The sequence below is a fragment of the Schistocerca piceifrons genome, chromosome X (assembly GCF_021461385.2).
Source record: "Schistocerca piceifrons isolate TAMUIC-IGC-003096 chromosome X, iqSchPice1.1, whole genome shotgun sequence".
Lineage (NCBI taxonomy): Eukaryota > Metazoa > Arthropoda > Insecta > Orthoptera > Acrididae > Schistocerca > Schistocerca piceifrons.
Window position 1 is genome coordinate 723,521,075 of NC_060149.1, and position 14,590 is coordinate 723,535,664.

Here is a 14,590-nt window from a genome sequence, read left to right on the forward strand (position 1 = left end):
CCACAACCCCAATGTGGGGTGGGTCGTTATGTAGAACGAAACAGTGGGTGAGCCGTGTATGGCCAATGTGCAAATGGTATAAAACAGTGGACTACTTCCGAGAGGAGCGGAAGGAAGAGCGCCAAACTGCAGTAGGCTGCTTGATTGTGTGGAGTTTATTACTATGAGCAGAAGCGCTCCAGATGGCATTCCACTTTTGGGCAAAGAGAGATTTGGTGTAGATCCACATATCCACAGCTGGAATCATGAAAGGAAAAGGGGGTAAGTATCTGGTTCTCTAGCCAAACGGTCAGCCAGTTCATTCCCTGGGATGCCCACATGACTTGGGACCCAGAGAAAGACAACTGAACAAGCGGCATGCCCAAGGGCAGAGAGGTGGTCATGGATAGCAGAGGCCAAAGGGTGACAACAGTAACATCGGTCGATAGCCTGCAGGCTGCTCATTGAGTCTGACCAAATTAAAAGACTGGAGGGAGATCTGAGAAACAAAAAGGAGGGCTCTGTGAATGGCTCGAAGCTCTGCTGTGAACACACTACATGATCCCAGCAATAAATGGTGTTCAAAGCCAGTAGGAGATGTGAAAGCTTATCCCACCTTATCGATGTCTTAGAACCACCAGTGCAAAAGATGGTGGCATCCTAGAACTCTGCAAGGACAGCACATACAGGACGTTGAAAAACCATAGGAGTGACAGAGACCTTAGGACCCTGGAACAGATCAGTCCTGATCCATTGTCTAGGCATCATTTGGAGGGGGGGGGGGGTGTTTATATGAGGAAAGACACGGATGCAGTCCACTTAGTGGAGATGGAGATCCCAAGACAGAGATGCGTACCAACCAGCAATATCCCACCCGTGGGTGAGTGTTAGGAGGGCGACATCCCTCACTAGCAAAGAGCACAGGGTACACAGGATGGTCAGGGAACTGGCAAATGGTGACTGTGTAAGAAACAAGGAGTTGGCTCCATCGTATGTGTAGAGGGGAATCCCCACTTCTACGAGGAGACTGTCAACGGGACTAGTGCGAAATGCGCCAATAGCCAGATGGACCCCCACAATGAAGGACACAGTCAAGCAGTTTCAAAGTGGAAGGAGCTGCTGAGCCATAAACCTGACTACCATAATCTAGTCTGGACAAGACCAGAACACAGTAAAGTTGGAGGAGACTGGAACAGTCTGCACCCCATAATGTTTTGCCAGGAAGTTGAGAGCACTAAGCTTCCGCACACATGCAGTTTTTAGGTGGCGAACGTGGGGCAGCCGTGTCAGCCTGTTATCAAAAATAACACTCAAGGAATGGGACTGTGCTACAACACTGAGGAGTTGGTCGCCTAAATAAAGTTCTGGACAGGGTGTACTGTGGGTCGCCGACAAAAATGTGTAACCCGCATTTTGGGGGGGGGGGGGGGGGGGGGGAATACTGGAAGCTATGGGATGTGGCCCACAAAGAGGCCTGTCGGGCGTGCCTTGGAGCTGGCACTCAGCAGATGCTATTGAGTGGGAGCTGCACCAGATGCAAAAGTCTGTCAACCTACAGTGCCGGGGTAACCAGAGGCCCAACAGAGGTCACAAGCCTATTGATGGCAATGAGGAAGTGTGTGACACTTAGCACAAAACCCTGTGGGATACCCTTCTCGTGAACCTGAGGTGCGCTTGTGATGAAGCAAGCTCTGATCTTTTTACTTCTTCTCTTGTTTTACCATCTGCTTCCATACATTTGTTTTATTTTCATTTTTGCCTAATTACCAGTAACGTACATGAGTATAATCTGCATTTCCATAAAAGATAAAGGCTGGCCCTCAGTCTTAAGAAATATAGTGCCAGATCTAATTTCGCGCTTAGTTTGGTGTATGTCATTAATTTCCTAATTTATATTGACTATTCGCAGTTAATATCTTTTGTTGCAGGGTGAAATCAGTAATCGTTTAGTGACTTAAATTCTATTGTTGACTTATAAACAAATATAAATTCTGTAATAATTATAAACATTAGTAAGAACTACTATTAGGATTCTTGAAATATTTATTTGGCTCTATTCGAAAACACATAAGCAAAGCCAGCCTTAATTAATTCCAAAATAATTACCAGGTTTGTCAAAAGTATTGTTTGTGTAACTACATCTATTAATTTCATTATTTAACCAAGTAATTCGTTCTAACCTCTATAGTAAAATTAACTGTTTAAAAGGAGGATTTTTTTCTATATATTCCGTCAACTGAATGAGTTATGTTTTAATTGTAATTTCTGTAACTTAAACATTTAACAATGTATAGTTTCACTACCTATTATTGTGAGGATATATAAAGGCCCGATTTTTGGTCTTGAGACAGTCAGTCCATGGCTGATTTTCAGACGAGAAACTTGTATTGGTTAGATCAACAACAATGCATCAACTTAACAGTGAAATAAGTGTAACACAAATACGCCGTGTGTTAAAACAATGACAGTGTCTGTTCAATCTATTTGAGATATAGTGAACTGTGCGGTTAGGTATTTACTGCAAACTATTAATGAGGCTTATCAAAAGTTAACCAATAGTGAACTGGCCATATTAACTTGTAATATTGGGAGGGGAAGGGGGTGAACAGTGAAAGTAAGGAACTGTGAACCCCAACTGTCCAACTGCCGGCTACATCATTTACAGTCGCCAGTGTTGAACCCCCCCATTTTTCAGTCAGTATAACAATGCAGTACATCGACACCGAGGAGGACTATCAACAAAGAAATAAAGCTGGCAAAAGTCACACACAGAGTGAAGTGCCAAATTCAGATAAAAACTTGTGGATGAAAATGAGAAGGGGACCACGGAAGGCCCAGTCATGGAGGGTAACCAAAATGTGATGGTGCCAAGCCATGTCGTAGGCTTTATGTAGGGCAAAGAAGACCACAGCAAGATGCAGGCGGTGAGTAAAAGCCTGTCAGATGGCCGATTCCAATCTGAGTAAATAGTCAGCTGGAGATTGTCCTGCTCAGAGGCCACACTGATATGGGGACAAAATACACTGAGATTTGAGTACCCAACATAATCTGAAGCTGATCATCCTTCTGAGCAGTTTACGAAGTACATTCGTCATACTAATTGGGCGGTAGCTATCTAGTGATGTTGGGGTCTTCTCGGGCTTAAGGACGGGGTTAACTATACTGTCTCGCCATTGTCACAGAAAAGCACCCGTGAGCCAAATGTGGTTGAAGACCCTGAGGAGATGTTGCCTCTGGGGAATGTCCAAGTATTGGATCATCTCACTGTGGATGGAATCTGGGCCTGAGGCCGTGTCTCATGAAGAGCTAAGAGCCTGCAACAATTCCCATTCAGTGAAGGGTTCATTATAGGGCTTATCGTGGTGCAGGATGAAGAAAGAGGGGGTCTGTTGAACTCTGCATTTCTGCTGGAGAAAGCTAGTAGAGTAGGAAGAGGACGACGATGCCATCGCAAAGTGTGTCGTGAGGTGTTCTGAGACGACCAATGGATCAGTGCACAGAGCACCTTAGAGGTTAAGGCCTTGGACAGCTGACTGCCACTGGTGGCCCAGAAGGCTATGCAGCTTGGACCAAATCTGTGATGAAGAGGCATACGTCCCCAAGGAGGAAACAGAGCTCCCAGAATTCCTTTTTACTCCACTTAGTAATGTAATGAGCCTTAGCACAGAGATGCTTAAAAGTGAGGAGTTTGGTCTGTGAAGGGTGTTGCTTAAATTGCTGCAGCGCCCGTCAGCGGTCCTGGACAGCGACTGTGACATCCTTGGTGCACCACTGTACCAGTCGATGGCAAGGGGGACCTGTGGATAGGGGAACAGCAGTGCCTGCAGCATGAAGAATAGCAGCAGACATGCCTTGCATGACTACATCAGTGGAATTCGAGTGTCAAAGTGCACAACAGATGTACATAAAGGCCAACTGGCCCTATGGAATTCCCAACGTGGGGGCCTGTCTGCCTGGCAGCAGCAGGGGAACGACAGAATCACCAGAAAGTGGTCACTGTCACAAATGTCATAATGCGATGAACAATGTAGGGAAGCCACAAGAGCAGGAGATGAGATTGTGAGATCAATAACAGAAAAGGTGCCAGGAGCAGCACTGAGGTGGTTAGGGGAATCATCATTGAGGAGACACAAATTGAGCTACATGATAAGTTGGTCAATTAGGATACCCCTACCCGTTGAAGTCACACTCCCCCACAGTGGATTGTGGGCATTAAGTCCCCAAGGAAGAAACAGGGGTGGGAGTTGCTGGATTAAGGTAAACAGTGCAACATAAGGAAATGGCCTACCTGGGAGGGAGGTAGACATCGCAAATGGTGATTGCCGGGATTGTTTGCACTCAAACCACTATTGCTTCCACACTGCTAATTGGAGGATCCAGTCACTAATGACATTGGAGTGAACCAAAGTGCAGACCTCACCAGACGTTACCCAGGGTCAGCACGGTCCCAACAGAATGCTTGATAATGGTCATCAGGGAAATGCATTTCTGGAAAGAACAAGACAGAATGCAGAATAAGAGGAGACAAGACGTTGCATTTCCAGTAGATGACGATAGTATCCGTTGCATCGCTGCAATTCCACTGGATGATCGTGTGGCGAGAATCCAGGTTAGACATAAAGAAGTCGAGAGGTCATGTCACTCAGTCAGTAGTTCTCACTGACAAGGATAGGGTGAAGTCCATAAATAAGATGTCAGACTCAGGTTGCGAGGTGGGAAATGGCACCTCTGGGGGCACCGGGGGGGGGGGGGGGGGGGGGGGGGGGGGGTCCTGTCTTGGGATTTCTTCTTCTTCTCCTCCTCCTCCTCCTCCTCCTCCTTTTCTTTCAGAGGTGGAGGAGGGCAGAGCACACACGGAGAGTAAAAGCTTCTGCAAGATTTGGAACCGAAAGAGAGCGGGCAACCTTGGGGCGTACAGATTGTGGGTCTCATGGCCAAGTGGTGGTAAGAATCTTCTGGCCTGAGAGGCACCAGGGAGGGGTTCCGAGAGGGAGCCCGATCACTGGCAGGTGCCAAAGAAGGGGGGCATTTCTTCGGCAGGGAAGGGGGAGCAGCTCCCTGATGGAAGGTCTTGGGAACTGCAGCAGAGGGGGAGAGGAGAGAGGGATGGGCTGTGGTAAGGAAGAGGTAGGAGGAGGAAATGAAGTAAGAGAGGCAAAATTTGAAGAAAGTGACACTGGATGGAGTCTCTCATACTTTTGGTGTAGCACATAACCCAGACCTTCTCCAGGAGGGTACCCCTCAAAAGCTAGATTGAAAGCACCAGTATCGGAGCAGTTGTCTTTGTGACCCTTCTGCACACGTCCAACAAAATGAATGCTGCACCACTCTAGATTAGGCTCTCCTCCCATGGTATAGCCAGGGAAAGGAAGGTTGCCAGGTCATACGAAGCAGCATTCAATGACCCTTAACCATTCAAAGAGATGACCATTTGAGAACGGTCAGATTTTTGCAGCCTGATACGTTTCATGTGCCAAGCATCCACTCTGATACCATCCACTCCGACCAGGGGCTCTCCCCATGGGCACTACCCAGCTACAGCATGGACCGTCTAGCACAGCACCCATTGCCGGGAGTTCCGATGCTGCAAGAAGATAAGCAACCACTCCTTGACAAACATGGGGAGGGAACCGCTCAGGTATCAGTAGTGTGATTCCTGTGTTTTCAGGGGGCTCAGCCATATGGGTACGTAACAGCCCCACCACACGGACTGGCTACATGTGTTGGTGACCTAGCAAGGTAGAAGAGAGCTATAGTGGGGAAGGGAGAGGAGGTGGAAGGAGGGAGGGAGACAAAATCCACACTGTAGATGCTAGGAAGGGAGTTCTTCCCCATATGGCTCACACTAAAAACCAGAAATTTTGAAGTGGAGGTCAAACCTCAAGCAGAGACCTAAACACCAAGAAAGGATGAAAGAACAGGCAAAGGGAACAAAATTGCAACCAATACAGGAAACCAGGAGGATAGCCAGGTTGACATAAATCACAATGCCGAGAGAGGTAAAGGAGGAGGCAACAGGAAGCAGCAAGGAGAAGGAGGGAGGGCAAAGTGAAAGAAATGCAGTCAAGGAAGGAAGCATTGCCTGCAATAGCTCGAGACCTCATGTGCACCATGCACAAACTTACGAAAGAACCGTGAGCCCCCTGAGAAGACTAGATCTTTGGAGATAGATCTTTTGCACATGTTCATCCTAACATGGTTTCTGCTTCTTCTAATCAGTATGATAGTCCACTATAAATGACTGTCCAAATAATGAAGAGAGTAAAGCCAACTCTCACAAGTCGAGGTACTGAGGTTGAAATACAGATAAAACTATTAAAATTGTTACTAAACTTTCGATGTCCTTCCTCAAAACTACCAGGCTAACTGAAACACATGTACACAAGCTTGAGGCAATTAAGTTGTACCCCAGAGAGAGAGAGAGAGAGAGAGAGAGAGAGAGAGAGAGAGAGAGAGAGAGAGAGAGAGAGAGAGAGAGAGAGAGAGAATGACTTCTCTTACCTTGGCCTTCACTGATACTGATATCCAGTTTCCTGATTCTAAGTCAAATCTTCCTTCACCAATCCTTCGTAAGATCTCTCCAGGAGAATCAGTTGGCTGGTTTGCAAATGGTGTATGCCTGCAATGAAGTACATGAGATGCAATCTGCTGAAAAAGTTTCTGGACAGAGGAAACAGAAGCTATCAGGTCAGTACATGTATCACTATTGTCATAGAACTTTCAGTGCCAATACATAGAACACATTTTATGCAGTTACATTCATCAGCTTCAAAGTATAATGTTTATTACACCTTCTTCAACTGTCCTTGAGAACATACAGCTGGTCCAGGTGCAGCTCATAATTGAAGGCTCCAAGGCACAGCTGTCCCAAAATACATATTAATATAAATTTCTCAATAACATATTACAGAATTTAAATTGTCACAATGCATTACGCATTTTTCCCCACAGGGATTCAAAAAATACCAGTCAACATTTTTGAAACTACTGATATGTGATATCAAATGATGTATATTGAACAGGTAATAGCTATCCTGAAGGCTGCACCTTGAAATGTCACTTAGCTCTATGTAGCAGAGGTTTGGGAGGCATGGCTTCATCAGAGTACATCTCTTAGGTGTGTCCCAAAGGCTCTGGTCTTACAGCCTAAGGGTGTCCTACCAACCTCAACACAATTTTCACATACCACTGCTTACATCAAAAGGGAATGAACAGAGTTGCTGAAACTTTGCTATCAAATCCCTGTCTCTGTCTATCTCTATTATGCTTTGACGCATCATTGATTAACATTCAGTATTACTGTTTCAACGGTGTTTCAGATTTATTATTTTTTTCCTGCCACTGGCTGTTCTATCCACTGCTGGAATAAGTTTGTAAATGTCTTGCTAGAGTGTACTAAAGTATGGCAACAGAAGTATCACCACCTAGCGAGAGTTTCATGAATGATCAGAGGAAAATGGGTATTAAATATGTCACATGCATGAAATATGACCCACTAGTTTTGCTTGATGACCACATTTGCTGGTAATATACATTATTAACGAGTTTCTCTTAGTGAGTGAATTATGCCCGGGTTTAGTGAGTTTCACTTTCTTATGAATAACTGTAGTGTATCACAAATTTGAGAACACCACAATATGAATTCAGTGTGCAATTTATCAGGTTAAATTAAATCCAAGCATAGGAATACACGCAATTGTAACACTTTTCTGTTTCACCTGTCTTGTGACAAATGGTAGTGATAGTGCCAGAGTGAGAATGGTATTACAGACTTAAAAAAATTTCACTCGAAGTGAAAAACCACAATTACAGTGAAAAATATTTAAATGGTTTCACTGAATTTTCAATGATAGGAAAAGTGGATATTATGTGTCAACTAGACAGTGCTTACCACATTCATACAAAGACACACAATAAAATTATATAAAAAAAACAGACTGCATTAAATTTTGTGACAAATTCAAGCTTGCCTTAAGGTACCATGAAGAAACAGAGTATTCCAAAAACTCAGGAATTTTTTGAGGTCTGTTTGATCTGATGTCAGAACTCTGCAGCATCTTGAAGCAGCACATCGAAAAATTACAAAACCGTGTTTTGTTATGACTGATCAAAACAATTCAAAATGAACTGCTGGAATTAGTTTATGAGGTATGCCTTATCTTGTCAGGAGTGAACTGTTGAAGACAAATTTCCTCACAATCAAAGTTGACAAAACCACTGACTGTGCAAATCTGTCACAATTGGTCATAGTAATTCAATATGAGTTACTGGGGAAAATAAACGAAAGACGTATTTCATTTCTATGACCAACAAGTACACTGCAGATGATGTAACTGCAGTTTTTCTCAGTGAACCAGAGAAAGTTAATGTAAATAAAACACCTGAAAAACTGATAGCTCAGTGTAACGATGACGCTCCTGTTATGACCTGTTGCATAGCCTGACATCTATGTTAGTTTCAACTGAGAGATGTAGCAGCCTTCCCCAGCAGGGAAACCATCAGCCATATCTGAGCTGCTCCTAGTATTTATTATTTTGAAAATGATACTGACTGCTGCCCAATGAAGCAATTAGATGACATACAGAAAGAGTAAGATTATGCAGCACTAAGGTTAAGTTTAAAATGGGACGCCTGGATACAATGGCATGTAAGTAACATTTAAATGAACTCTGGAAACATTTTTAAGGCTGGAGCCAAAAAAGATTTGAACAGCATAATTCTGGAACTGATTCACAGAAGGAAAAGAATAAATATTTTTGCCACTAAATATTGTACATCAATTAAGTTTGGTACTGCGATAGCAATAACTCACCCAGCTAACAGAGTATACAACAATACTCCTAGTGACCAAATGTCACATGCAGCATCGTATCCTTGACGTTTCAACACTTCCGGTGCAACAAAATTTGCAGTGTAACAGGGAGTCATGAGAAGACCATTCTCTGCTCTCATCTGCTTGGCAAAGCCAAAATCACAAATGCGCAATGATTCTGGAGTGTATGAATCATTTGCATACAGAATGTTAGAAGGCTTCAGATCACGGTGTACTACCTGTAAAGCAAAAGTTGCAATAAATGTTATTTAAATGATTACTACCTTAACACAAATAACATCACACATGAAATGAACTAATTCAGAACTCTGTGTTTAACTTAATAAGAAACATTATATTTACAATAGATGTCTATACCTACAGCTAAACTCCACAAGCAATCTTGCAGTGTACGACAGAGGATACTTCTGGTAACAAAAAAAATTTCCTCCCTTGCCTGTTACGTTTCCAAATAGTGAGCGAAAGGAACAATTGTCACTTAACCTCCATATGAGCCCTAGTTCCTCTGATTTTCTCATTGCAGTATTTTCCCCAAGATGAATGTGGGATGAAGGAATATCTTGCCAAACTATAGTTTGAAACTGTGTTCTCATGTTCTCAGAGTTTCTTTCATAAATCTCTCTGTAGTGCAAGGGTTCCATTCAGAAGGCTGCAGTTTCAACTTGGCAGTTACTAATGCTGCCCTGTAAAGCAAGTGTAATTACAGATAACTAGCTTCCATACTGCCACCCTTTTTAGTGAACAAGAGTAGAAATAGGTTTTCTACTACAGAGGGATGTTTGGGCTGAATTGACAGCAACATTCACTTACAACATCCCATCACTGGCAACAAGGAAAAGTAGCAACAAGTCAAAGTCCAGATTAATGGTACTTTCATCAGTTCTCAAAACTGATAATGAGGCAGTGCAAACCCATAGAGATATTCTCACGAATAAAGGCAAATAGCAAAAAGAACCAACACAGAAGCCAGAATTACAGAACTAAGCAGGCACTTTTATTTTCAATTTTTCCTTTGACTGCATGTTCTATTCCTTTGATTTCATGGCAACATTGTGTGGCTTAGTATTGCAATTACCATATTTACTTGAATCTAAACCACACTTCTTTTCCGGTTTTTGTAATCCAAAAAACAGTTTGTGGCGTAGAATTGAGTGCAAAGTAAGCGGAAGTTCTGAAAAATGTTGGTAGGTGCCGCTACAACTAACTTCTGCCATCGAATATACGTAGAGCTACACAGGCATGCTTTGCAGGTACAAAGATAAATACTGGCACCAAAACCTCTGTCTCAGTAAATAAATTAAAAGAAAAGGTAGAAGAATGTAAACATTATGCCACGTATTCTTTCGTGTCTGCTGCTATCTCATTTAAATCCTGTCTGCCTAATAAACTACGAAACTAGAGTGAGACAACAGCAATGCAACATATCATGTCATGTTTATACTCTTATTATTCCTATGCCGAATAGTGATACAGTCAGAAATGGGAACTGACTATATTTTTAAATCTAAGATGAATCTGATTTCTGTGCAAAATGTAATGTACTAAAGAGGCGCCTGCAAAGATTTTCAAACGGAGAAAAATTTTCGCTGAACTCTCGTTCAGAACATCATCTATCATACGCACTCTATTATTTGGTTCTTGTTTATCATTATCAGAGTATGCTGCAGTGTAAGTAATAACAAATAGCAGCCTCTTGCCATTGTTTCGCTTATGAGACAATTCCTCTCTTTTTTTATTGTAAGCTGCAGTAGCGCGCACAAAAACAAGCCATGCCGCAAGCGGCAACAGGTCGTAATCACTCATTATCAGAATAAGCAATCAACTCAAACCAGACAAAGCATGTGAAAAAGGAAGGGTACCTGGATAAATACGGACGGAGAGCCCAACACATAGTAACGGCTACTTGGTAAAGCTTAACTGTTAAGCTTACGACTTGCACCAAACTACTGTAGCTGTATCTTCATCCATTCGAACTCAATTGTCTCTCATGTTACAATGAACCAACTTTGTTTCGATTTAGAGGTGCAGTCTAAAACTTTTCTCTCCCCTTGAATTTCGAGTCTCAAATTTCAGGTGCGGCTTAGATCCGGAAAATTTTTTTTCCCTTGATTTCGAGTCATTTTTCAGGTGCGGCTTAGATTCGAGTGCGGCTTGGATTCAAGTAAATACGGTAGCATAATACATATTCTCAGACTGCTAATCCATTTCCCTTCCAGGAAGATTTTTGAGTATTTTGTAAATTGCTCTGAGCATATTTTTCAGACATGGCCCAACCAGAACTCACTACTCTACTGCCCCTGTTCCAATTACCACAACATCTCGGCCAGCAAGAAAGCAAGGGTGAATGTCGAAGATAACCACTACTATTTAAGATGCCACAGTCACCCTTTCTGGCACACGATTCGAAACTTGCAGCCTAAAACAGCTAAATTCAATAACTGGAGCAGCTTTTCATCACTCATCAGATATCAAGTGATGTGCAATGAAAATACTTTTTACTAGCCAACTCCAGCCCTACTGTATTTCATCATCTTCAGAAATTGTCACCACCTTGTGAATCTCTCTTATGCCGTCATCAAAAATATGACTGAGAAGCACAGAAATTTTCAAGTCCATATCGCTGCTACCAGATACGAGATTCCAATATTTCAAGAAATCAAATCATAGCTATAAAAAGTGGATTACTCAGTTGGAGGATCTGACAAGGGAAAGTAAATCACAGGAAGACTCAGTCTTTACATAATTCAACAAAACCTGACATTTTAACTTCACAGAATGGGCATATGATCAGTGAAAATGAACAGTTCAAATTTCTAGGTGTTCAGATAGATTGTAAACTGTCATGGAAAGCCTATGTTCAGCATATTGTTCAAAGACTTGATACTGCAATTTTTTCTATTTGAACGGTATCTGAAGTAAGTGACTGTTCGACACGAAAATTAGTCTACTTTGCTTATTTTTATTTGCTTATGTCAAATGGTATTATATTTTGGGGTAACTCTTCCCACTCTCAAACGATATTTTTGGGTCGGACACAGGCAGTTCAGGCAAAAATTGGTGTAAGTTTGTGAACCTCTTGTCGACCCCTGTTCACTAGTCTGGGCATTCTGACACTGGCCTCTCAGTATATATATTCTTTACTGTTGTTTCTTGTTAACAATATCAGCTTATTCCCAAGAGTTAGCAGTTTTCACTCAGTTAATACTAGCCTGAAATCCAATCTGGATTTGGATCGCACTTCCTGAACTCTTGTGCAGAAAGGTGTGCCCTACACTGCTGCATCCATTTTAAAGAAGCTACCACAAGAATTAAAAAATCTTAGCAGTAATCCACACACTTTCAAATCGAAACTAAAGAGTTTCCTCATGGATCATCCCTCCTATTCTGCTAAGGAGTTCCATGAAAAATTAAGCTGATTCCTATGTAATATTGTTGATTGCATTTACTTAAACTTTTGGGTTCATAAACATTTTATTTTATCTGTTATTACTTTTATGTTGTAATTTTAAGTACTGACACATTCCATAACCTCTGAGATTTGCTCTTCAATTTGGTCCAACGGAACTAGACATGTAAACAAAAATAAAAATAAAGTAGTAAAAAAATGAGTAAATTTCACTGTTATGTAAGGAATCTTATGCAGATTCACTAATTCACAATACACCTGTCATGCACTCCCCTGACAATAAATTGAAGAAGTACCTGCTTAGTCTAACAAACCCATCGGGACAAGACTTTCTGCCACCGATTCGGGCATATGAAAAAATGCACAAGTCTGCTGAACCATTACAGTGCACGGAAGCTTATGTGTTTTACATGTCAACTAACAGCCCTGTCAAACAACCGATGTGGGCAAACCCAAGAAATATAGTGTGAGCATACTACTCTGCAAAAATACTGAATAAACAAGTTTAGGAATGTTTGGTTACAGTCGTGTTCACGCTGTGTCATAAAACACGAAGGGGACAATTGCTCCTGTCAGAACGCACATTACAATTACTGTAAAAAGATTGTGTATATGGCTGAGTTGCGCAATATGAAGAATAAAAGACAGGGAAAAAAAGTTTTTGTATGTCAACCCTTTTGACTGGACGTCTGGGGGACTAGGGCCGTTCACTGTTGTAAGAAAACTTAACACCTACAGCCGTCCTTAGTATCTCATTTATTGTGTAGCTACCAGTTTTGGCACTCCAGTGCACTATCTTCATGCCTTAGTTGATGCTGAATGGGTTATCACGATCCATACATGCAGTGCATTAGTGGCCAACATAACTGAGTTGACAGTTGATGGTTGGCGAGAAGACATCACAATTACAGATGGTCTGAGTAAACCAGTTATGTTGGCCACTGAGCATCGTACATGTGGATAGTGACCACCCCTTCAGCATCAACCAAGGCCTGAAGATGGTGCACTGAATTGCTGAAACTGGTAGCTACACAATAAATGACACCGTAAGAATGGCTGTATGTGTTTCGTTTTCTTGGAGAGAAAAAAGTTTTACACTGAAACATACTGCAGTGGTTAATAGTATGAAGTCACTGTTCACTTATAGCAATCTGAAGTTTCCAGTAATGAGACAGTTTCCAACAAATATTGCATATAACAATTTACAGAACAGGCTGCACTCATAGTCATCAATTCAAATAAAGAGAAATAAAGAGCTGATTTACTAGGATTGGATCTCTTCAATGTTTTGGGCTTCACCATTCATACGGGATCTATAACAGGAAGGAATCTGAATTGCCCGTGTGTGTCAAATGGGTTTGAATCTTCCTGTGGGTGTTGAAGGTCTGTAGGTGGTTTGGCAGACAGGGTAGATGTGTAGAAGTGGTAGACATACCAGCAGTGGACATATACACAGTTCTTTTATTTAATCGACTAACTTGAATCTTCCATGAACATGACCAAGTGTTTAATTATTCCATCTGGCTTGTACAGTCATTGCAGTGCATTTCATTCCTCATAAAATAATTCCATGGTTAGCAGCAGGCACAGTAACAGCCAGTGGGACAGAGAGGCAAGCTGCTTACTCAGTGGAGCGTCAACCTGGTGTGTGGACTTGGCGATTGAGACAGAGGCACCAATGAACAGCAGATGCGGGTGGCTGGCAGGGTGTTTCCTGTCCAGGGTGGGCAGACATGCACTGAAACCTTTTACGCATGCGCAGAGTGAGCTTTGTCGACCAATCACAGCGCTCACTGGCATGTATGCGGCCCCAGGCATCATTAAATGTTAAACTTGCTTTGTCAGTGCACTACCTATTTCATAAGTCGATTTTTGACCTTCAAGTTGTTTTCATTCATCTCTAAACCAAAGACTATTGATACTTCGGGGGGGGGGGGGGGGGGGGGGGGGGAGGGAGGGGAGGGGTCATTGGGAACATGGAACTTGCGTTAAGAAGCTTTCAGTTTCCATGGGTTTCGCTCTGAAATTTGAAGTTACTGTGCTCTTGACTGACTAGGGGTCCACCATGGATTTTCGACTGAAGAAGGGATCCACCTACTGAAAAGGTTGGGAAGCCCTGCACTAAGGTGTCGTAACTGAGCTGTAATACTCATGCAGGTGCATCGTGCATCAGCAGCATGTGTGGTCTATCATCACAGAGGCATTGTGAACCACTGACTGGCAGTCCCCTCATCAGCTGCAACTGACTTGGCTGTGGCCTGGCTTTGTCATGGTGCTCCTCTGCTAGTTACAAGTCTCATTTACACTTTATCCTTTACAGACCAAACCAAATTCAAACTGATGTTCCAACTAGAAAGTTAGATCACCTGTTG

General features: G+C 42.5%; 1 protein-coding gene across 5 annotated transcripts in view; it reads right to left on the bottom strand.

Annotated features, from left to right (window-relative positions):
* LOC124721332 (ribosomal protein S6 kinase 2 beta) overlaps positions 1-14,590 on the bottom strand; it is a 600,458-nt gene that overhangs the window by 5,255 nt on the left and 580,613 nt on the right. For all 5 annotated transcript variants that reach the window (XM_047246249.1, XM_047246247.1, XM_047246246.1 and 2 more), the window contains 2 exons: positions 8,792-9,030; positions 6,481-6,598 (listed from right to left, as the gene is read on the bottom strand). In XM_047246249.1, the coding sequence (XP_047102205.1) occupies positions 6,481-6,598; positions 8,792-9,030 (357 nt within the window). The remainder of the gene's footprint in view (positions 1-6,480; positions 6,599-8,791; positions 9,031-14,590) is intronic.